This window comes from Nicotiana tabacum, chromosome 7 (assembly GCF_000715075.1).
Source record: "Nicotiana tabacum cultivar K326 chromosome 7, ASM71507v2, whole genome shotgun sequence".
Taxonomy (NCBI): Eukaryota; Viridiplantae; Streptophyta; class Magnoliopsida; order Solanales; family Solanaceae; genus Nicotiana; species Nicotiana tabacum.
The window spans coordinates 94,742,390-94,767,348 of record NC_134086.1 but is presented as its reverse complement, the minus strand read 5'-3'; the positions used below and the strand labels follow the sequence as shown (position 1 = coordinate 94,767,348).

General features: G+C 37.1%; 3 protein-coding genes and 1 non-coding gene across 4 annotated transcripts; 2 read left to right on the top strand and 2 right to left on the bottom strand.

Annotated features, from left to right (window-relative positions):
* Window positions 1-7,347: 7,347 nt before the first annotated feature.
* On the bottom strand, window positions 7,348-11,450 carry LOC107769585 (rac-like GTP-binding protein RAC2). The gene is made up of 7 exons (XM_016588809.2): window positions 11,166-11,450; window positions 10,990-11,077; window positions 10,119-10,228; window positions 9,923-9,986; window positions 8,828-8,892; window positions 7,974-8,039; window positions 7,348-7,681 (listed from the first exon to the last, which is right to left on the bottom strand). Exons 1-7 carry the CDS (start codon window positions 11,298-11,300, stop codon window positions 7,583-7,585), a joined length of 627 nt encoding a protein of 208 aa, XP_016444295.1. The 5' UTR covers window positions 11,301-11,450; the 3' UTR covers window positions 7,348-7,582.
* A 1,746-nt stretch (window positions 11,451-13,196) lies between these two features.
* Window positions 13,197-16,895, top strand: LOC107769586 (uncharacterized). The gene is made up of 3 exons (XM_075217329.1): window positions 13,197-13,416; window positions 15,605-15,697; window positions 16,713-16,895. The coding sequence occupies exons 1-3, from the start codon at window positions 13,323-13,325 to the stop codon at window positions 16,772-16,774; spliced, it is 249 nt and encodes an 82-aa protein (XP_075073430.1). The 5' UTR covers window positions 13,197-13,322; the 3' UTR covers window positions 16,775-16,895.
* A 1,424-nt stretch (window positions 16,896-18,319) lies between these two features.
* LOC107769587 (cytochrome P450 714C2) lies at window positions 18,320-21,043 on the bottom strand. The gene is made up of 5 exons (XM_016588811.2): window positions 20,561-21,043; window positions 20,232-20,458; window positions 19,649-19,890; window positions 19,016-19,388; window positions 18,320-18,928 (listed from the first exon to the last, which is right to left on the bottom strand). The coding sequence occupies exons 1-5, from the start codon at window positions 20,886-20,888 to the stop codon at window positions 18,503-18,505; spliced, it is 1,596 nt and encodes a 531-aa protein (XP_016444297.1). The 5' UTR covers window positions 20,889-21,043; the 3' UTR covers window positions 18,320-18,502.
* Window positions 21,044-21,166: 123 nt separating this feature from the next.
* On the top strand, window positions 21,167-21,238 carry TRNAP-AGG (transfer RNA proline (anticodon AGG)). The gene has a single exon. It is a non-coding gene; the product is annotated as a tRNA-Pro (tRNA).
* The last annotated feature ends 3,721 nt before the right edge of the window (window positions 21,239-24,959 follow it).

Sequence of the window (24,959 nt, the reverse complement as noted above, 5' to 3'; positions counted from 1 at the left end):
AAAAGGTTTTGGTGAGGTTTGAGACACTTAGTCTCTCTTGAGTGTGCTTAAGTTGGAAAAGTAATTAGGGCTTGGATGTGAATTTCGATGATTTGGATAGCTTCGTGGGATGATTTGGGGCTTAAGAACGTGATCGTAATGTATTTTGGAGGTCCGGAGTAGATTTAGGTTTGAATTGGCTAAGTTGAAATTTTGGCGTTTTCCGGTTGATGGGTGAAATTTTTATATGGGAGTCGGAATGGAATTCTGAGAGTTGCAATAGGTCCTTTGTGTCATTTGGAATGTGTGTGTAAAATTTCAGGTTATTCGGACGTGGTTTAATAGACTTTTTGATCAAAAGCGAAATTTGGAAGATTTTGGAACCTTTGGCTTGAATCCGAGGTGTTTTGGTTGATTAGATGTTGTTTGAGATGTTTTGGAGATTGGTATAAGTTTGGTTGGTGATATATGACTTGATTGTGCTTTTTGTTGAGGTCCTGGGGGCCTCGGGGTGATTTTGGATGGTTAGCGGAAAGTTAGGAAATTGGAAGTTGTAGCTGAAGCTAAGTCTGCTGTCATAACCGCACCTGCAGCTAGGGGACCACAGGTGCGGGCTCGCAGAAGCGGAGATGGAGCCGCAGATGCGGCTAAGAGGGGATCACCTAGAACCACAGAAGTGGTTAAATGAGGGAACATGCAGTAGCGCATGTGCGAGAAAGCTATCGCAGATGCGGAAATGGACCTTTAAGTGAAAACCGCAGATGCGGTTGGTTGGACCGCAGAAGCGGAAATAGGACCGCAAGTATGGAATCCCTGGGTCAGAAGGTATATATTTCATCCTTCACGGTTTTTGAGTTATTCTTCACCATTTGCATGCGGGTTTGAGCTCGAGGGAGCTATTTGAAGAGGGATTTCATAGAGGTAAGGTTTTTGGGACCTAAACTCGTTCCTATGGTGTTATTTCACTGATTTGGCTTGAAGTTAATGGAAATTAAGGGTTAAAATTGAGAATTAGGGCTTGGTGTTAAAGACCTTTGAGTGAGGGTTTGAGGGGTCATTTGTGGATGGATTTTGGGACTTTTGATATGAATGAACTCGTGGAGTGATAAGGATTCCGTTGATATAAATTTTGTCGGATTCCACGACGTGGGCTCAGGGGTCGGGTTTTGGTTAATTTTGGGATTTGTATTGTAATTTGATTATTTTTGAGTAGGCTTTATTCCCTTAGCATATTTTGATGGTTATATACTGTCTTTGGTTAGATTTGGAGCATCCGGAGGCCGATTCGAGAGGCAAAGGCATCCCAGGCTAGAGTTTGGACCAGATTGAGGTGAGTAATGATTGTAAATGTTGTCCTAAGGGTATGAAACCCCGAATTTCACATCGTTGTGCTATTTTGAGGTGACACACATGCTAGATAACGAGCATGGAGTCGTGCACCGTTGGGGATTGTGACTTAGTCCATTCCGTATGACTGTTTTACTGCGTATTGATTGAAAACAGTATGCTATCATCATGTTTTGGGCTGAAAGCCATATTTGGGCCTCGTGCCAACTGTTTTGGACTCTTAAGGGGATTTTTACTACTATTCCTCATTGTTTTGACTTTATACTTGTACTCAATCATGCTATATTCTACTATTTTTATAACTCAGCCATGTTTACTGTGTTTTGACATCTTAAATGATATTTTGAGTTGAGCATCATATTTTATTGTGCCCGAGTGGCTTTTAGAGATTTATGACTGAGTAGGACCGAGAGCCTGTATGATTATACCAAAAGATGGCTTAATATTGCGCTTGGGCCGTAAGGGGTCCCTCCCGGAGTTTGTACACCCCCAGTGAGCGCGGGTACGCAGTTTGTGATGTGATATAGCCCGAGGGGTTGATGTTGTTCCATGTTATTGCCCGATGGGCTGATACAAGTGATTGTGAGATAGCCCGAGGGGCTGATTCTATTGGTATTTGTTAGTTTGTATGAGTCCACCAAACAGTAGAGTACCTGGTCTTTTATGAGGTTATGCTGAGAATACTAGTAAAACTGTAAGTAAGTGAGACACAGGATTTTTACGTGGAAAAATCCCAACTCAAGGGGACAAAAACAACGATCTACACCTTGTAGGCTTTCAACTTTACTAAATTGTAAACACCTATTACATGCCACTTTGTAATAACTCTATTACAAAGGATTCAACTCAACTAACTTGTGGCACTCTCACCACAAGCCACTTTGTGACTCTCTAGTTACAAAGACTTTGACTAACTTGTGATACTCTCACCACAAGCCACTTTGTCACTCTCTAGTGACAAAGACTTTAACTTATGACTAAATCTAGTCACAACATAAACTCAGAGAGTTTATGATCAAGGCTTCTAACTAAGTAGTTTAGGAGATACAATAAGAACATTCACAAAGTTACAACTCAACTAAGGACAACGACATACTATCTTAAGGAACTAGTCCATAGTAGCGTTTAACTTTGTTCTTCAAGCTCGTGAGGATTGATTTCTCCGTTTTTGCAAAGGGCTTGAATGAGAAACAAAAATGTTCAAGTGATGTTTTGTATAAACTCATTGTTGATACACCTTGATGACATCACTTGAAATGATGTAAACACTTTAGTTGATCAAAGAATAAGTGGATGCTGGAAACAGTGCAATGTAGGCAGAAACAGTGCAGACAGTCACGTCGCTTCCAGCTGTGTCCAATTGACTTTGTACTGCTGTGAGGAAACTACAAGGGTTTCAGGTCCTTGTTTGGTTTCCTATCTCCTGAAGCTATAGTAGTTCACCTTTAGCTGGAATCCGTTAAACTTGCAGTATAGTCCAAGTAGGTCAGGTTCCCTATCTAGTTCTTAACAGTAAGTTTGTTAGATCATCAAAACATAAGGCAAGGACATTTAAAACCTATCAGTATTTTTGCTCGATGGGCTGGTTTTATGTGTTTATCTTTTCTCACTGTTTTTCATTCACTCGTTTAATTGTTAAAAGATGTTTTAAAGAAGCTTATATTGAACTAAGGTGTTTTTACAAGTTTTTACTATTTTATTGCATTGTATTGGTTTTACCCTGCCTCTTGTAACATCATGTTGTGTTTTACGTGTTTTCTTATCGCTCAGCTGCTTTTACTTTTATTACTCACTGAGTTGGCATACTCACATTACTCCCTATACCATGTGTGCAGATTCAGGAGCTTCGGGTTCCGCTAGCGAGGGCTGATTGCTTCCAGTAGGCTATTCGGAGTTCATTAGGTAGCTGCTCGGCGTTCGCAACCCAGTGTTTCTCCCTCTTATCTTTATTTTCCCTTTGTACTGGATTCTATAATAGACTGTGAAATCCTTGCTTCCATACTCTTAGACTTATGTTAGATGCTTATGACTGGTGACACCCCGATGTCGGGCTGTGTTGTTTCTGCAAATTATTCTATTTCATTTTTATTTTTGGATTTATAGTATGTTAATGACTTAAATTAAACTCTTATAACATTTAAAAGTGAATTGGATGTTGTATCGGCTGGCCTTGTTTCACGATATGCGCCATCACGACCGGGTCCGGATTTAGGGTTGTGACAAAACTACTGCTGATATGTCAGAGAAGGCCAAGAATGGTATAATTCCTAACCTTGTTACTATTCCTTCTTCTTCTATCTATCCCACAAGTGCAGAAAGTACGATCGACGAGGTTGCCGAGCAAGGGGAGCAACCTGATGAGGTTATTGAGCAGGGAAAGCAACTTGATGATGGTGTCGAGCTGGTGGAGCACCCCACACAGGAAGAAGAACAACCTCAACCTCTAAGGAGATCAGAGAGGCCAAGGGTAGAGTCATGCAGGTATCCTTCTACAGAGTATGTCCTCTTCAGTGATGAAGGGAAGCCAGAAAGTCTTAAGGAGGTGTTGTCCCATTCAGAAAAAAAACAGCGGATGAAAGCCATGCAAGAAGAGATGGAATCTCTACAGAAAAATGGCACGAACAAGTTGGTTAAACTTCCAAATGGTAAAAGACCACTCAAATGCAAATGGGTCCTTAAACTCAAGAAAGATGGAAATGACAAGTTGGTTAGATACAAAGCTCGATTGATGGTTAAAGGCTTCAAACAGAAGAAAGGTATTAATTTTGACGAAATATTCTCACCTATTGTCAAAATGACTTCTATTCGAACAATTTTGAGCTTAGCAGCTAGCCTAGATCTTGAAGTAGAGTAGTTGGATGTGAAAACTGCATTTCTTCATGGAGATTTGAAAGAGGAGATTTATATGGAGCAGCCGGAAGGATTTGAAGTAGCCGAAAGAAACACATGATGTGCAAATTGAATAAGAGTCTTTATGGATTGAAGCAGGTACCAAGGCAATGGTACATGGAGTTTGACTCATTCATGAAAAGTCAAACATATATAAAGACATATTCTGATCCATGTGTATACTTCAAAAGATTTTCTGAGAATAACTTTATTATATTGTTGTTGTATGTGGATGATATGTTAATTGTAGGAAAAGACAAGGGGCTAATCACAAAGTTGAAGGGAGATCTGTCCAAGTTATTTGATATAAAGGACTTGGGCCCAGCACAACAAATTCTAGGGATGAAAATAGTTCGAGAGCGAACAAGTAGAAAGTTGTGGCTATCTCAGGAGAAGTACATTGAACGTGTACTGGAACGCTTCAACATTAAAAGTGCTAAGCCAGCCAGCACACCTCTTGCTGGTCATCTAAAGTTGAGCAAGAAGATGTGTCCTACAACAGTGGAGGAGAAAGGAAACATATCTAGAGTTCCTTATTCTTCAGCAGTCGGAAACTTGATGTATAGAATGGTATGCACCAGACCTGATATTGCTCTTGTAGTTGGTGTTGTTAGTAGATTCCTTGAAAACCCTGGAAAGGAACATTGGGAAGCAGTCAAGTGGATACTCAGGTACCTAAGAGGTACTATATGAGATTACTTGTGTTTTGAAGGATCTAATTCAATCTTGAAGGGCTATACATATGCTGATATGGCAAGTGATCTTGATAATCGTAAATCTACTACAGGATATATGTTCACATTTTCAGGGGGAGCTATATCATGGCAGTCGAAGTTGTAGAAGTGTGTTGCACTTTCTATAACTGAAGCAGAGTATATTGTTGCTATTGAAGCTGGCAAGGAGATGGTTTGATTGAAAAGGTTCCTTCGAGAGCTTGGATTGTATCAGAAGGAGTATATCGTCTATTGTGATAGTCAAAGTGTAATAAACCTGAGCAAAAACACCATGTATCATGCAAGAATGAAGCATATCGACGTGAGATATCACTGGATTCGAGAAAGGATGGAGAATAGATCTATGCAGGTCAAGAAGATCCATACAAGTGAGAATCCCGCGGATATGCTAACCAAGGTAGTACCAAGAGACAAGTTCGAGTCTTGCAAAGAACTTGTCGGCATGCACTCAAACTAGAACTCCGGTATTACCTCCTTCAAGTGAATGGGACTGGAGGGGGAAATTGTGGGGTCCATCCCATGATTTAAGGAAAACTTTCTTCCTTTGTTGGTTGGTAGCCACTCTTATCTTCTGCATTGTCAAAAAGGGTAGGCTGTAGAAGGAAAATATGAATTGTAGTAGGAGTGAGAGAGAGAGAGAGGCTTCGCCTATAAAAGGAGAGTTTCGACTCTCATTTCTACACACTCATTCTCAGAGGAAAAATATATCGGAGAGTTAGAAAGAAAGAGTGAGGTTTCACAGATAGGGTATAAGAAAATAGTCTGTGAGAAAAATAGAGAGTGAGTGATATTGTAGTGAGGTGAGAATATCAAAAGAGGGTTATTTCTTTTGAGTATTGTAGTGGTCTTTGGAGTATTTTACTCGGACCTACAAAGTGTAAAACTCCTTGCTATAGTGATATCAGTTGCTCCTCTCGGGGCCATGATTTTTCCCTTATTCAAGAAGGGTTTTCCACGTAAAAATCTTGGTGTCGTTGTTACTCTTTTATTCTTGTTAATCACCGTATCTCGGTGCTATGTTATTATTCCGCTTTTAGTACCGTGAATATTATTTCTGTGGGGGTTTATTCCCAACAACTGGTATCAGAGCACAGGTTCTGCTCGTTCACAGAAATACTATTCACTGTCGGTAGTACTATACTCGGTTCTCAATTAATTTGAGTACTACTTAACCCACTCCTAAACTATATGGTTAAAGTAAGAGCTTAATTTTGAAGACTTACTAGAGGATCACCTAGCTAGTCGGGTTGGGTTGAGTTTATGTTGTACTTATTTTACTTCAAAAATTGCTTTACTATTTCTTATATGCATAAATAATAATTCAACAGACAAGTATAACTTTGTTGGTGAGTTGTGAACTAGAATTCTCCTTTTCACCCGAAAGTTGACGTTCTTAAAAAAAAGGTAAGCTGGACGTTTGGCCCAAATGAAGAGTCTTTTTTAAGAGACAAAATTCAAGTTTATCACCCTACTATACTTAATTTACACTTTTATTTCTTATATTAATTCACTTGCACGTTTAACTTTAAATTTATCGGCCATGTGCTCATACATTCTTTTTGAAGAATGTGCATGCTGAGCTTTAGATCTCAATTTCAGAGGTAATAGCAACTTTCCAGACGAACATAGTTAGATCTTTATTTTTCCTTGCAAATGACACCTAAAGTACAAACATTAAGTTGGAATAAAATCTGCAAAGTAGGACAAACTGAAATTTGAATGTACAAGATTTAATTATAGATACACAGACAACATAAATATAGTATACTAGAGGGACCAAAATTACACTTCTCTCTTTTGTGAAGTTATTGACCTATGACTTGGGGCTAACTTTATGGGTTTTTTCTACTGTTAGATGTGACTTTTAGATAGGTTACTCTGCCTTCCACTAAAGCTAAAGCTAGAGTTTTGTGCTCTGTAATTAAAAAGAAAGCCACTAAGGGATTGCTTGGAATACGATTTATACTGATATAAGTTATATTAGGATAAGTTATGCTGTGATTAGTTATGCTAGGATTGTTGTTTATTCATTGTTTGGTATGTTGTACTAAGAATGACAATTGCATAATTTCTAAGAAGAAGATATAAGTTATACCGGTACTAACACTTTCTATAAGGTATAAGTTATCCCAGTGTTAAAATTAATATCGCGATAACTTATACCTGGTTTGCTAACCAAACAGAATATTAAGGTGGTATTAAATTTTTATACCACCCTTATACCTTCTTATACCTCATACCAAACGACCCCGAAGGAATCTAAAATGAAGGTATTGCCAATACAGTTTTTCTTGATCAAATCTGATTTGAGTTGTTAGATGTCACTGTTAGAAATGTCACAAACATTTTCATATTACATAGCCATGCCAAGAAAGATCATTGCATAAAATACAGCATATTCCGTCTACACTAACGAATTCCACATCACTTTCCATCATATAAAACCATGTACAAGCCAGTCACAAACACAACAAGCACATCACTCACACATACTTTGAAATGAGAAAACTGGCACTTCTTACTAAAGCAAACAGGAAAAAAAGAAATAAATCTACGGATATCATATCACAGCTAAACATCTCAAAGAAATGGAAAATGTTATTGTACAAACGTCTCTCTTCCAACGAGTTCGATCAAAGTATCCAGCAGGTTTTGTGTTTTCCTTTCTGTTTTTTGCTCTTTGGAGGCTGAAGAACCACCTTGATTGCAGTATCGAAAACAGCCTTCACATTCTACATTACAAAGAACATTTTTTTCTCAATTGGTTTTGGCTCATAATCCTGACAACTTATAAGCTGCATGCATTGTAGGTTTTGCCCTGAATTATTAGCTTACACAAAATGTTTTCCAAGTCTGGTATATAACACTCTTCTGGTTTCAGAATGTCCTAAAGGAAGCTAGGTGAACTTTGAGCATTTTGTTCCGAAGAATGTTTGCTTGTTTTGAAGTGCATCTAGACTTGTTAATCATGTTTCATGTACTAATCTTTTAAAGTTCCGACATACTTGAAAGGTTCAAGATTACCTGCTGTGTCTTGGCGCTGCACTCAACATATGCCACTGCACCTATTTGCTTTTTCAGTTCTTCGCCCTGTCATTTTAAAGAAGAGAAAATAAAAGCTTTAGTAAATTTGCAATATGAGAAAAGAGTGCTTAAAGACATAAACTTGATTGAATTTTCCATTCTAAATCATTAGGTCTATGACTTACTTTATCATGTTTATTTCAATTGAAATTGTCTCACTAACATCCAAGGCCTTGACCTTGAAATCCCACTTTTTGTATCCTTTACAATTCAACAATATGCAAAAGAAGTCGTGCAAATGGATTTGCACTGTTCAACCAAAAGAAGTGCAGATTTCATTTTTGGGCAAAGATACTTTTAGTCCGCAAAGGAAACTATTTACATCCGGTAGCAACAAAGGTATATAAAATTTATATATTTTTTGTATATAAAATACAGAAATGTACATATATACAAACACTATACATTTTTTCGGCTATTATTTTGAGAAAAGCTATACAATGTCATTTTCCCTTCATTATTTTTTCTGTTTCTTCTTTTGATTAGAGAAGGGGCGGGGGACACTATTATGAGGTAGGGAGAGGATGAGCTCGGAAATGGGTCATTGTTCCTTTTCAGAGTATACTTGAGTTGGCCATTTTGATACAACTTTCCAGTCTTAAAGTTTCTAAGCCTATTATTAGGAGAGATTCACACACTTAAAAAGACACTTTAATTTCTTCAAGCTTTACTTTGTTTTTCGATATGTCTTGCTTTATGTTCTCCTTATCCCTTTCCTTTCTTTTCTTTATAAGGAGGCGGAGCATGCACCAGATTTTTGGTTAAGCTACATCAAACTTTTGATATACATATACCTGTTCTGTTGAAATTGTACATGCACCAGGGTAGTCCCTTCTAAACTGCTTGTCCTCTCTTAAATCTGTCACATTTGAACTCTGTTTAGATAGAAATTTAGACACAAAGAGTGATAGATAAGATTGGTGTCATCCTTTGCATCAACCAGCTATTGGCCCAAATATACGCCAGCAAATGTGCAACCTACATTGCTATGTCAGCGCAACAAATAAATTAATCATCCTTAGTTAAACAAACGCTCGGGAAACCACAATCAGATCATGTTACAAGGCCTTTTCTGTAGTTCACAATTGTTTCCAAAAAAAGGTGTAGTCTTACCAAGAATAAATGCTAGAGAACCTAAGTTTGAAGAAGAATCTTAGTTCGAAGTACAGGGAGAGAGAGAGAGACTATTGAACCAGTCAGCTCGGTTCTGGGCACTAAGTGACGAGAAAGAAGTCATACTAAACTTTAGAAGAATATGAAGCATCGGATCATGGAGAAGAATAAGATCACAGAATGCAACAAGTCGCTTAACCATGAGCGCATAATTTCTCCCTATCATGAGTTTGACTTGTAGTATAAAGTTGTCAGACCATTTAGCCCAGTGTTAACCACATAAAAGAGAAGGTTCATTCCATTCCCTTAGTTATATTTGACTAAGGCCCAGGGAATATTCCAAAGTGGTCATCTGGATTCATCCATGGGAAATAAGTAAACTTGTGTACGATACAGTGTAGACAGATGTAGAGGATAGGTCTCCACCCTCGAGAAAATTGAAAAAAAAATAAAAAATTGTAATCAAACAAATAGCCGGCACACACACATATATATATATATATATATATATATATATATATATATTTGTGTGTGTGTGTGTGTGTGTGTGTGAAAAGAAAGTGTAAATAAAAGTATGGTTTCTGTTAGCTCTTTTGTTGATTAGGTATTAGCAGACTAGTTCAAAACCGGGATTCACTTTAACATACAGTATCTGCAAAATTCACAACTGTTAAAGGGTAACAAAAGGGGAAAGCAGTTTAACAAAGGGAAAAGGCATATATCCTCTCAAGAGCTACTAGTAAAGCAGAGGAATCTTAAATTGAAAGAAAACTCACCCAATTTAGTCCCCACAAGAACAATAGGCACTGATGGGGCATAATGTCTTAGCTCAGGAACCCACTTTTCCAACATAACAAAGAAATAAAAAGCAAAGAATGATGTCAGGATTACATGATCAGAGAAGCAAAAGAAATACACAACCACTGGAACAGCAAGCAATTAAAGTTGAAAGTTGAGGAAGCAAAAGCATACCTTTTTTGATATATTTTCAAAGCTAGGCCTACTTATGAGAGAGAATGCGAGCAGGAAGACATCAGCTCCTCGATAACTAAGAGGCCTAAGCCTGTTATAATCCTCTTGACCTGTGAAGAGTAGTTGTACACTCACAATTTTATCATGTAATGACCTGTTGAAGAGGCGTATTTTGTTATCTTGCTCATTAGTCGTTACTACTTGTGTACTAAAGACTCAATCCGCTTCATCACAGCTTTTTCTAGGTCAAAGTTCCATAAGATTTATCACAAGAATCCACAGAAAATGATTTTCTCATTTCAATTTTACTGGTCCATGAGGATGCTTTATTGCTTTCCTAAGTTCTAATTTATTGGGAAGAAAACAAGTAAGAATGAGGATCGTTAAGGTATAACTTTTGTAAACACTTTGTAATGTGAATTGAAAGCAACCAAATTTTTTTGAATGTAAAACCACATGAAGTAGAACACAACCTTGACTTTCACAGTAAAGACTAAATTTAATCTGACTGTTCATGATGGTTTTCCAAATCACACTACTACGAGCATTGCATGATCAATTCATTGGTTGGAAAAGACAGAGTTAACAATTGCCTAAGGCTTAACTAGAGTTCAACATTCTCATTCCAATTACCGATTCTGGTTCAAGATTTGCACCAGAAAAATTAAGGTAAAATCTTGATTATAATAGCAATACAGGATTTCATATGCAATAACATCTGTTTTTTTGTTCTTTTTCAAAGGGAACAAGAATAGAAAGATGAATGCAGCTAAGAGTAAAGAGCAAAGGCCAAAGTTGACAACTTTAACGAAAGAAATACTTAGATTGACATTAGCACTGAAATAATTAACAAGACAATGAGTTGTCATACCAGCAGTATCCCAGAGACCCAAATTCACAATCTTTCCATCAACATTGACATTGGCACTGAAATTGTCAAAAACAGTTGGCACATAATCCTGCAGAAATAAAGATTACACAGACATAAATCCACATTGAAAAATAAAAACAAGATGAAACATAGAGAAAATTTGAATAGCTGCATACAGTAGGAAAGGTGTTGCTAGTGTAGGAGATGAGAAGGCAAGTCTTGCCAACAGCACCATCTCCAACAGTAACACATTTGATGAACTTTGTTCCTGTTGCAGTAGCATTATTACTGGCACTACTACTAGTATTCATCTCATCAATTAGAAAGATAACAAAGAGGAGCACTAGTTTCTATGAAGTTGAATTGGGAAAAAGATTCAAGAACCCTTTTGTTAAAGTGGTATTGTTGCTACTATTTTAGTGAAAATGTGGGACAAAGGGAGGGAACAAGAAAAGATTTTATAGGAGCCTTTTTCGGCAGGAAAGTAGTGAAGTGTGACTTTATTTTGAGCTGTCAGAGAGGGAAATATATGTGTGAGAGAATTCAATTACAGAGTGTTTCATATTTCCACCTAATCATGACGCTCCCACTTAGAGGCCCCTAATTAAAAGTTGGCAAGGGAGCCCATACACTTGTTCTTTTTCTTATTATTAGTGTTTATTTTTTTTTTGGACTCGCTCGGAGCTCGCTCATGATTAGGATACTGGTAAAATTGTTTTTTGAGACTTACACGTTATGTTTCATGCGTTTGACTATGTACCCGAAGCACAACTAACACACAATGTTCGAGACTCGTCCAACCATTTCTACGTAAATATGTGTCAAATTTCTCAAGTAGCAATATTGGATCCCAAAATTCTTTAACACATTAAAGATTTACGCATTTATATGAAGCTTAATGTTGCATATTTTATGATTGAAAACAACGTGCAAGTGAATATCACTTAAACTTTTCTTTTGGAATAGACAGCCAAATTTACATCTTTTATTTATTGCTATAGGTTTTCATATCTTAGTTCTTTAATCTTTCAAATTATTGGACTTCTATTGTTTTGATATCTGAAATCAAGTTGTCTCATACGTGAACGGAGTAAAACTTAGCTATGGATACTTTTATCCAAATTTTATTTTTTTGCATTAAATATGACTATTTTGTAATAACATTTCAAAAGGTGGCTAAACTTTGAGTACCGGTCCAAAAGGTGGTTATGAAATAAATTGGGGGCATTTGCATCTATACCCGCTTTTTGTGTCACATTTTAATTTGTGTCCGCTTTACAAAAAAAATTGCAAGCGTACCCGCTTTTTCGCATAATTTCAGCACACGGGGCTGAAGTAGCAAAGACAATCACGCAAAACTTCAGCATTCTAGTAGCCAGGTCTGAAGTTCAGCTCTAGAGCTGAAGTTTTTGTTTTGTAACTGGCGAACTTCAGCTCTAGAGCTGAAGTTTTTGTGTTGTAACTGAAAACTTCAGCTATGTTTTTGTGTTGTAACTGGGAAACTTCAGCTCTAGACTGAAGTTTTTGTCTTTGTAACTAGGAAACTGAAGTTTTTGTTAATTTGTTGTATTTGTCAATTATAATTTTCTAGCTGTATTTTTGTTATTTTGCCTTAGTTGTAGCTAGTGGCTGTTAGCTGAAGTGGATTAAAATAAGCAAGTTATGTTTTTAAGAAAGCCACAAGATGCTCGATATATGTCCTCTGAGACAAAAGAAGGAATAATGGTGCCCAAACAAACAAAAATAAGTAGAGAGGCATATGAATATATACTGCACAAAAATCATACCAAGAAATATATATATTTCCAAAGGGTACACAAACAATTGGCCTTACAAAAATGCTTTCCAACAGTGAGCAATCCAAAACAAACCCTACTGGTAACTTAAAGTTTTTCCTAAGACTAATTTGCTGTAAATTTAGAGCAGAAGTACAATTGCCGAACTGTTCAATTAAAAAAAATTGACCTTATATCTAAAGCAGCGTTGCTTCTGGAGATAAATACCAATTTGTTTTGTAACTTGAAGAAGAAAACAAAGGAGGAGAAGGAGGAGGAGAAAGAGGGCTGAAGTTATTTAAAAAGTGGGAACAAGTTAAAATTTAAAAAAAAACAGGTATAGGTTAAATGGGGCGACCAAATAGGGCGCCCAGTGCAATTTTTTACAGTACAGACCGATCTCTGATTAAGCCCAATTGATATGGACCACAGTTCAGATGGACCGGTCTGTTTCTCTCCTTCATAGTCGGCGGAATCCGACCCGAAGAATAAAACAGAAAATATACGTAGTCGAATGCTGTGAAATTGCAGAGCGGAAATCGGAAAAAATAGGGCAAAATGGCGAGTTCGAAAATTCAAACACCGGCATATCCAAGTGCAGCTAGAATTTCTGATTCCGATTGCTACCCTCAATACACTGCTTCTCTCAAATGTAATTGCACCCGCCACTTTGTCCTTCGATCATCTTCTGTTTTTGCAGTATTTGAATTTAATGACTCGAAAACTAAAGTACTGCTGATCATTATTGGAATTTTGATATATAGTTACTTTTGTGACATTGTATTACTCTTTTTATTGAATTCATTGGTAAGAAATTAGGTCCTTATGTGCCTTCTGCTCCTGGCTGCAAATTTAAACTTACCTGCTGAAAATTAAAAAAAGAAAACTAGCAGAAATGTTTTTTTTATATTTGAATTAAACATAACTTATTTTTAAAGATAATAGCATTAAGAATAGTCCATAGTTTGTTTGAAGAATACATGGTAATTGGTCATTCGTGATTAAGAGCATGTTTAGAAAGCCACATAGGGATTGGATTTGGGTGTAATTGAGGGTAATTGCACAGTTTGGTATGTTTATTTGGCCAAGTAACTTGGTCAGCATGGAATTGGGTGTAATTGGAGGGGTGTAATTACACTCTCCAATTCTCAAGGGGAGGTGAGAATTGATGGTAATTATACTGTGTAATTACAAGGTTGCTTTTTAATTTTTTTTCTTTTTGTCTTTATTTTAATTTATTTTCTTTAATAACTTTTTATTTCTATTATTTTAAATTTTTTTAATTTTTTTTACTTTTTAATTTCTTTTGAAGTTCTAAAATATATTTTTCTTTGTACATTATTTATCTTTTATCTCTTTACATTTACTTCTTGTGATTCCATGTAATTGCTTATATATATACTCCCTCCGTTTCAATTTATGTGAACCTATTTCCTTTTTGGTCCGTGCCAAAAAGAATGACCCCTTTCTTTATTTGGAAACAATTTAACTTTATGCAATGATTTATAGCCACACAAAATATATGTGCCTCATTTTACACCACAAATTCAAAAGTCTTCTCTCTTTTCTTAAACTCCGTGCCCAGTCAAATGGGTTCACATAAATTGAAACGGGGAGGGAGTATATATTATTACTCTAGTTTTTGAATCCACACCTCCTAATATTAAAAATAATGAGTCATTAACAAACATGACATATAATGACTGATGCAATTAATGTAGAATTTCGTTGTTGAATATGGTTATAAATTTGTTATGTTTCCTAATGTTAAGTTATGTTTAATTTGACATATGTTAAACAATTTTTTTTTTGGATTTTGAAATTGTATTATATTTTTGGTTCCAATTTACTTGTTTTAGTAGTATTGGCTCACATTGCATGTTGTTCATTTTTTAGTTAGAATTGATAGATTAGTTTTGTCAAATATTTGAATAATATTATGACATTATATTTATAAATATTAATTTATTTTATAAAAATGCATTCTATGATGTTCTTACAAAACGTACATTTTTTTGTAAGTAACTAAACTAAATATTATTAAATTGGAAAGTATATATAAATTATTTTCACAATATTAGTTATAAATATATGATTGCTAATTAATGTATATTCACGAAAAAATATACATCTTAAATACCAAATCTAATATCATTTATACTTGTAAAAAAGCATTTATTGGCATATATTTATTATATTAACTTTTAAGTTTTGATAATTACTTCATTTAAAATTTAATCTAACTCGTGTAATTACAGTGTAATTACACTATGACAAACAAACAGATCGTCGTAATTACAATACTATGTAATTACTAGGCTGTGTAATTATACCAATTCCAATTACCCGATGGCTTTCCAAACAGACCTTAAGTAGCTTGATGCAATATTCTATTATCAAGATGAAGGTTTTGGGGAAGGTTGGAAAGACCTTTAAATCTGGAGCATATAAGTTGCTAATCCAGGTAAGCTAATGGGTTCGGATGAACCCATAAGTTACCTTCTACATCCCCCGAGTTCATGGAGATATCCACACTCAGAAGACACTTCCATGAATTTTGTGCAATATATAGAATCGTGTTTGTTTGAGATATCATTGTTATACACATTCATCATCTGTAGAATCGAATGGTAGACAACAACAACAACCCAGTATAATCCCACGTGTGGACTCTGGGGAGGGTAGTGTGTACGCATACCTTACCCCTACCCCGGAGGGTAGGTAGAATCGAATGATAGAAATTGCGAAAAATACCTTTCCTTAATATCAATAGGTTTAAAGACATATTACTATACGATTATGCAGCTGTTTCAGTTGCTTAATTTGTGAATGCTTCGCAGGTTTGGAACAGTTTAACTCAGACAAGAGCAAATGTCAAGAACATTTTGATGTTTACAAGGAATGCAAGAAAAAGGAGGTATGCATATTAGCTGGTATTTTCACATCTCTATGCATTGGTAGTAGTTGTATATGCTAACTTGCGATACATGCGCGAGAAATTATGTTATGGTGAAATTGGTAATGTGAAAGAACGTACGAATCACGTTTTCCAGGGTAACTTGCCTTGTAAATTGGACTTCGAGAGGCTCTTCCATGGACATTTTGAAGTGGTATTTTTCTTATACGGGTGTGATGGAACTTGTAAAAAACTTTCGGACAAGTTGCTTTGAGACACTGCATCAATAGAATTGTTAAAGGGAGCAAGTTCTTACGCAGCTTAAAGCAAACAAGCTTAGGTATAAGATTGAATACTGATTAAGATTCGTTCACATGTTAGTTAAATTATCTATGCTTGACACTAGACACTAGCCAGTCATTGATTGGATCACTATATGCAGCCTATACTCAGACCTGAATCTATTGATAGAACATGCTCTACTGTTTCTTTTTTGTTACTTGGGAATTATATGGCTCGTATTTTGCATCAATAGTTATGAAAGGGAGCAAGTTTTTGAGCAGCTTGAAGCAAACAAGCCGAGGTGTAAGATTGAATACTGATTAAGATACGGTTACATGTTAGTTAAATTATCTACTCTTACGACTAGCCAGTCCTTGATTGGATCACTATCAATGTAGCCTATACTCAGCCCTGAATCTATAGAGAGAACATCTCTTCTATTTCTTTTTTGTCACTTGGAAATATATAGCTCAATAGTATTTAATTTATGTTGAGCTCGTTTTAAATTTAGTTTTGCTGTGCATAAGCAGGGGGTAGTGGTAAGACAGAACATAAATTACCAAGCAATCAATTCCCTTTGGTTTCTAGGTGTTTTTAACATTGATATCATGGCATGGCTTTGCTGCTTTGTGCTTTAGATAATTGCTTCTAAATTAGGGACCTTTCTTGCGCCTTCAGATTTTTCTTTTTCCCCTTTATCTGGGTATTGATTTTTGTGATATGTCATTTCTTTTACTGATATTTCATTTTCATTTTCTGGCATGTTGCAGAGGGAGGCTCGGCTGGAGCGCAATCGAAGTCGGTCTTTGTTTTCATGAATCGTGAAAATTGAGTCTATAGTGCTCCCATTATAAAATACTATCAGGCTAATAACATATTCTGTAACTTATTCCTGGAAACAATTGTAATACAGAATCTTCATGTTAGAATCAATGTGATCGTGTTTGTTCTAACCTTTTAGCTCCTTCTTGGTTATATGCTTGTTGATTCTGCTTTCACTTGCAATACATGACGAGGATTGTATTGAAGATATTTTAATGTTGATTTACAGGCCAGTATTGGGCTCTGTTTTCCTTTTTTGATAGTTTTCTTGGTGCAAGTCTTCGAGTTTCTATATGTTCGGTAAGCAAAGAGGAGGACACTGCAGTGTTTATACCGGCGACTCCGTTTCTTCTCATTCTCAAGTGGATTCAGTTGAAGTTCTAATGTTAAAATGATTCATGATCCAGACTTGTCTATACTCAACCAAACTTGTCTATACTCAATAGGATGATTCTTTTATCTTTTTCTTGAGCTTGGCACCAATACGCACAAGTCATCCCTAGGAGAAGAAGTTTCAAGTACCTTGGGTCAGTTATACAAGGGAATGGGGAGATTGACGAGGATGTCACACATTGTATTGAAGCGTGGTGGATGAAATGGAGGCTCGTCTCCTGTGTTTTGCATGATAAGGATGTGCCATCAAAACTTAAAGGTAAGTTCTACAGAGTGGCGGTCAGACCTACTATGCTATATGGGGTTGAGTGTTAGCCAATCAAGAACTCTCATGTCCAAAAGATGAAGGTAGCAAAAATAAGGTTGTAAATGAGGTTGTTGAGATGGATGTGCTGGCATACCGAGTTGGATAAAATTAGGAATGACTATATTCGGGAAAGGCGGGCGTTGCCCCTGTGGGTGACACGATGGAGGAAGCGAAACTTAGATGGTTCAGGCATGTAAAGAGTAGAGGCACTGATGCCCCAATGAGGAGGGGTGAGAGGTTGGCCTTGGAGGACCTAAGGAGAGGGAGAGGTTGGCCGAAAAAATATTGGGGAGAAGTGATTAGGCATGACATGGTGATGCTCTAGCTTACCGAAGACGTGACCCTTGATAGGAAAGTATGGATGTCGAAAATTTGGGTAGAAGGTTAGGTGACCAACTGTTTTTTGTTTTCCTTGTTTCATATCAGTGATATTAGTGTGCTACGTAGTGTTAGTCTTGTATTTTCTTATTCTTATATTTCTGCTATCACTTATTGTTTCGTTAACTTCGATTTTCTGATTGGCCTGTTGTTGTTACTACTTGTTACTTCTTTTTTCTTATCTTTCCTGAGTCGAGGGTCTATGGAAAACAACCTCTCTATCTTTTCAAGGTAGGGTTAAGGTTTGTGTATACATTACTCCCCCAAGACTCCAGTTGTGGAACTAGGCTGTGTTTGTCGTTGTTATTGAGCTTGGCACCAATGCTTATTAACAGTCGCTTTCATTTGGGGCAAGTACTTCTATAAGATTCATTTTTCACGATGATAAAATAAATAAATGAAAGAAACATGCGTCCTTGATTTTTGTAAGGGATTCTACTGTTGCTTTGAGGAAGTGTTGAATGGTGAATTGAAGAATAACACAAATGCATCATATATTGAGCACAAGAGAATAGCAGCTGTATCTCTTGCTCCCCTGTTGTACTGCTTTAGGAGATGGCTTGTAAATTAAACATCATTTATGGACTCTTCATTAACCTTTCTCGGATCAATTGAACTTGATAGATTAGGCATTGTCAAATATCAAGGAAGAAAAATATGTCAAATTTTTTGGAGATATAGGTTAACACCATACTCGGGTTCTATGACTAATCTAAAAACAGGGCTATGCTGATATCCTGGGGACAACGAAAATGTAAACCTAGAAAGAATCATCGATACAATCACCTTCAGTTCAATCATAGCAAGATTTTGCCCTGCGCAGGTTCTACTCCCTATTCCAAATGGTATATAAGCATTTGGGACTTTGCAAGCCTTTGCAATGCCCTTGGCAAATCTTTCTGGGTTGAATTGATCTGTATCTGGTCCCCAGAGTTCTTGCTGTTGGTGTAGGATTGGGATACTAATCTGAATATTAGTCTCTTTTGGAATCTCAATATCTTTGAAACTTATATCCTGCAATGCTTCTCTAACCACAAAAGCTACTGGTGGGTACAAACGCAATGTTTCATGGATGATCATTGTCAGCTGCCAATCAAATATGGATACATGTTAGGGATCCAGGTACAGAATATATGTGAATATCAATTATCTGGGCTTTAGATTACTGCATACCACTTTCATTCGTTTCAGCATATCATTATTTGGCAACTCATTACCACAGACATCGAGCACCTCAGCTCGGGCACGAGCTTGCCATTCTGGATACGCAGCTAGTAACATCAAGCACCACGATGCTGTGAGGGCAACGGTCTCATGGCCAGCGAAGTATATGTTCTTGCAATTATCAGCGATGAACGTATCAGGAGTGATGCCAGCTGGTAGTTTATCACCACTCTCTTCGTAACTCTTCGCAGCATCAAGAATCAACTGTAGAAGGTTTTTCTCACAGGTGGCATTGCTCCGCGCTCTTACTATCTTCAATATCATTGCTTTAATCTCTTTTTCCAATCTCCATATCTCCCTATTGTGTTTGTTTGGGATATGCCTGTAACAATCCAGCGATTCAGAACATTGTGGGAAAATTATCTATTTACTACCATTGAGTTTTACTTTAATACTAGGCTTTCCTTGAGGTGAAAGTAGCAAGAGGGAAACAATTATATCAGTTGTTGTATGTAAGTAAAAGAGAAGGGAAAGGAAGGAGGATTAAGTAATCCTTATAAAGGTAGAGTGTCTGTTTTCAATAGACCCTCGACTCCTTTTGCAGAGCTAAACATAGTTCTAATTTAGCAACAATATTTTTACCTCAATCCAGGAACTCCAATGGGAACCTTGGACATAACCCTTTGAAGGGTTTGAAGTTTTAGGAAGATTTGTTCCCCCTCAGCGTAGTTGCTCCCAAAACAAACTCTTGATATTATATCTGCTGACAAACTCTTGAGATCACCTTCAACCTTAACCTCCAATTTTCCTTCAGAAATTCTGGTTTTCTCATCCCATGATTCTATCATTTTACTGGTGGATTCAACCATCAGCTTCACCATCTCCTGCATATCAGTACATGTTTGAAATTATTGTCTCGTGATTAGATTTTTTATTTTATTTTTATAATCAGGGTGTTCTGGCCAGCTTGCGCGAACCTCGACTAATTCCACGGGATACCTGCCACCTCCCACCAACAACATGTACCAGGTAACTCTATTCACCATGGCTTGGATAGATAGGAAGAGATCAATCTCGTTATTTTATGCCTCCGGGATTTGAAGCTGAGACCTCATGATTCTCACCCCACTTTATTGACCACTAGGTCACACCCTTGGTTGCTCTCGTGATTAGATTTCTTCAACTTAACAAGTACAAGTGCATATAGTTGTGAATGGAAATGTACCTTAACTTTGTTGAGATAGAATTCAGGGGCAATGATCTTTCTCTGGTGAGCCCAGTAAGTGCCATTTGAAGAGAAAATGCCTTGGCCAAGCAGAGGACCTCGATCTTTGGATAGGTAAGATGGCTTTCCCAGGTTTAGAGTTGTGCATAGGCTGATTTCTTTCACCATTTCTACATCAGTTGTACATATTGTCTGTATAATTCCAGCTGAATACATGAATGTTGATCCTGTAATTTAAACACACAAAAAAACACATGAACAAACAATAAAGGAAAGAATTAAAGTCATTACAATCATATGAAGGTTGAATATAAGTGCCAAGATTTGACCATATTCAATTTCCCACTGTTTAATGTGTGAAAAGACTCTGGAAGGCCAAGTATGTAGCAAAGGCTTCCTTCCTTCTATTTCTTGATTATTGGTTTCTGGCCTTGGCTGCTTTTGCTTCTGAAGTTGAATTTTCTTGATATCAGGGAGATTTCCATAGAGAAGAGATGGTGAAGGTCCCTTAATTCCTTGGCTTTGAAGTTTTGATCTTACTTTTCTTCGATGCAATATTAAAATATTGCTGAGATGTGCAAAGAACACCAGAAATCCACCCAAAACCAGTGATAAAATGATCTTGGCTGAAAACATCAGTAACTGTTCTGCTTCCATTTCAAATTCCTACAAACTGATGGTTTCCAATCTTCTTCTGTATATTAATAGATGAAACAATCTGTATATGAACGAACAAAAGGAAATAAATATTGATTTGTTACTTGGTTTTATTCAGAGACGCACATTCTTTTATTTGATTAAAATTGTACATGAAAAAAGAGAGGATTGTCAGGTGTACAACACGTGGTACATTATCATGATAGGTCGTGGGAGTGAATGAGACGGAATGCTTCTCTTTTTTTCAAATATATTAACTTTATCGATGAAAGAAAATCGGGCATTTGGTCTAGTGGTATGATTCTCGCTTAGGGTGCGAGAGGTCCCGAGTTCAATTCTCGGAATGCCCCTTGCTGTCTTTTTTTCTATCATTTATCATTTTATTTGGGCTTCTGCTTCTATGTGAACTTACTCAACTTGGGCTTTCTGCAATTGGACCTCCATTAGAAGTCTAACTTTCCACTATTATGTAGAAGTGAAGGATAAACCTTTTTTTGGCGACCTTTTAGCAAATCAGCAACATGATAGAGAATTGAACTAGCACAGTCGAAAGGGAGAAGGCACATCCTATAAGAAAATAATCATTTAATCTCTTTTACTTATTGAGCTACAATAATTGTTAATGATGGAGCATCAATTAGTCAAGACTCAACTTGTCGAATTATACAGAATATATAGTTGTTGGTCAAATATATGTTTAAATACTAGTATCATATATTTAGGCTTTCGACCTAATAATTATTCTGATGTTATTTTATTTGATGTTACAAGTAATTGATAATGTTTAAAAAGTCACTTTATCTTTCCAGACTGTCTTTTGCGTGCTATTCCTTACGCCCTGAGAAAGAACCTCCACTTGGGAGGATTATTATTTTTACAATTGTTACATTATTATTTTAAGTTATTATAAGTTAATACTAAAAATAATATCTACAAATACTTACTTATCAAATAAATTATTTTTTTGCAGTAATTTATACAATTGAATTTCAAAAGCGAGGCTTGCCTCATGCACACATCTTGCTTTTTCTTCGTAATAAATACCCAAATATCGCAGATATTGATGGAATAATATAACGACCCAACCGGTCGTTTTGCTTTGTAGAACCCCGTTCCCGTAAATAAGACTGCCCGTTCTTGCTTTAACTGACTTATGACTTGCGGGGACGGTTGATTCGGGATTTGGAAGGGTTTCTGTTGAAATCGGAACACTTGGTTCCTAAAGGTTGACCTAAAAGGCTATGTTTGACTTCGGTCAACATTTTGAGTACGAAATAGGGATTTGACAGTTCCAATAGGTTCGTATGATGATTTCGGACTTGGGTGTATGTCCGGATCGGGTTTTGGATGATCCGGGAGCGTTTCGACGCATAATAGTGAAAGTTGATTCCTTAAGGATTTTGAAGTTCTTAAATATTTGGTTTGGAGCGGGTTTTTATATTATCGAGGTCCGAACGGAGTTCTGAGACAGAGAATAGTTCCATATTTCCATTTAAGACTTGCACGCAAAATTTGGTGTCAATCCGAGTAGTATAAGTGTGTTTCGTCGCATTGGAAGTAAATTGAAGAACTTGAAGTTCATAAGTTTGATTCAATTGGTTTTAGGAGGTCATTCTTAGATTTAGCATTGTTTCGGGCATTCTGAGGGTTCGAGCGAGTCCATTTTATGATTTCAAACTTGTCGGTATATTCGGGCGGGGCCCGGGGGACTTGATTGTCAACCAGGCGAGGCTTGAGTGAAGTTGGAAAATTTTGGAAGGAGCTGAAGCTCCAGGTATCTGTCATAACCGCACCTGCAGTTGGTCAGCCACAGGTGCGAAACCGCAGGAGCGGTCGAGCTCTCGCAGGTGCGACCAAGGGGGAGGAGCCCAGGAATCGCAGATGCGGCTCCTTTTTCGCAGAAGCGGAACCGCAGGAGCGGCCCCCAGACTGCAGAAGCGGTCCCAGCTAGCCTCAGCCCAACTCCGCAGATGCGGGCTATCCCTCGTAGAAGCGAGACCGCAGATGCGGACCCTAACCGTAGGTGCGGAAATCGCTGAAGGCAATACCTTTATTTAATATGGGAATGTGTCATTTTTGACATATTTCCTTCATTGTTTGGGCAATTTGGGAGCTTCCAAAGAGGGAATTTCCACTTAGCATTGAGAGGTAAGTTATCCCTACTTATTGTGAGTTTAATACTTGAATTTGGGGTAGATTAACACATAAAGATTAGTGAAAAATCATGGGATTAGAGTAAAACCTAGGGTTTTGATAAAAACAAGATTTAACCACAAAATTGTTATGGAATAAAGTAAAAATCATATATTCTTGATCCTTAGGTTATAGAGAACAACTTTCTTCAAAATTTTCCGGAATCTGGGCACGTGGGCCAGGGGATAGATTTTAGGAAAACTTATGTTTAGGGTTGGAAAATTACTTTAATAGTTAGAATGCGAACTCTTGAGCTTGTATTGACTAGTTCCTACGTCGTTTAATTAGTTTTGGATTGTTCCGCTCCGAATTGAAGGTTTGAGCATGTTCTTGATATTGGAAGTAAGCTTTGGAGCGAGGAGAGTCTCCTTTCTAACCTTGTAAGAGGGAATTGTCCCCATAGGTGAGTTAACTGATTATGTGCTCCTAATTGTGGGGGCTACGTACGTACGAGGTGACTAGAGTCCGTGCGTAGCTACTATCATGTTAATTTTCCGGGTAATTTAGGACCTATATCATGCCATATTTGCAAATATTTATATCATTTCATGTTAATGAGATCACTTAGGACATGTTAGGGATTGAAAATAAATATATATTAACGTATGCACTTACTTGAGGACTTGTACGAATTTATTTGACTATGAATGCATATTTATGTGATTTCTTGATGATAAACGATATTTGTGGATCGGGCCGATCGCCTCGGTAGAAATAGATGCATCTATGGTTCGCGGCATCCGACCCTCTGGCAGTGCACAATTTCTTTTATATTGGACTGGGCCGTACGACCTCGGCATAATGTGCACATGATATTTATGTGAAATCTTATTCATGACTTACTCTTTTAAATGCCTTGAAGTGCAATTATTATAAGACATGACTGAAACTAATATGCTATTCTTTGTAAACTCTGAGCTTGCTATTATGTCCATGTTGTCCATGCTTAGTGTAATCTTTAATCATTATTGGTATTGACCTTAGTAAGTGTCAAGTCGACCCCTCGTCTCTACTTCTTCGAGGTTAGGCTGGATACTTGCTAGGTACATGTTGTTTATGTACTCATATTACGCTTCTGTACTTAATTGTACAAGATCTGAGGCAGGTACATCTGGCTACCAGACTGGTGCGCATTCTTGATGTAGGCCCGAGATTCCACGGTGAGCTGCTCCCTTCCTATACCGTTCAATAGCATGATGGAGTCTCTCTTTGTTTTTGTCTGTCTATTCTATTTCGGACAGTAGGATAGACTTATTCTTTTGAATATTCTACTAGATGCTCATATACTTGTGACACCAGGTCTTGGAACACACATTTGTAGACTATTCTTTTGGGTTGTATAACTATTATCTTACGTTGCTAATTATTGCTTGTTTTAAATTCAACTTAAGAAAATGCTGTCACGACCCGGATTTCCCACCCTCGGGTGTCATGATGGCGCCTACTAATGTAAGCTAGGCAAGCCAAACATTTGATCTAGTTACTTCATTAACCGATTATTTATTTTAAAAAAATATAAAGCGATAACATGAACACATCGGAACTTTAAATAATTAAGCAGAAGATAACAATTAAATATCTGAAATCTGCATCTATTACAACTCTTAAAACCTTAAGCACCCAAAACCTGGTGTCACAGACGGTCTAAGAGATTACTACATACAAAGTATGAAGAAAATGACAATACACTATTTCTGAATAAAAGGAAATTGAAACAGGAAATAGGGATAAAGGGAGACGCCAGGGCCTGCGGACGCCTGCAGGTCTACCTTGGATCTCCGTGTGGACTGAAGGTAGCTTCCACACTACGATCCAAAAGATGCTATGGGATCTACACATAGTGCAGAGTGTAGTATAAGCACAACCGACCCCATGTGC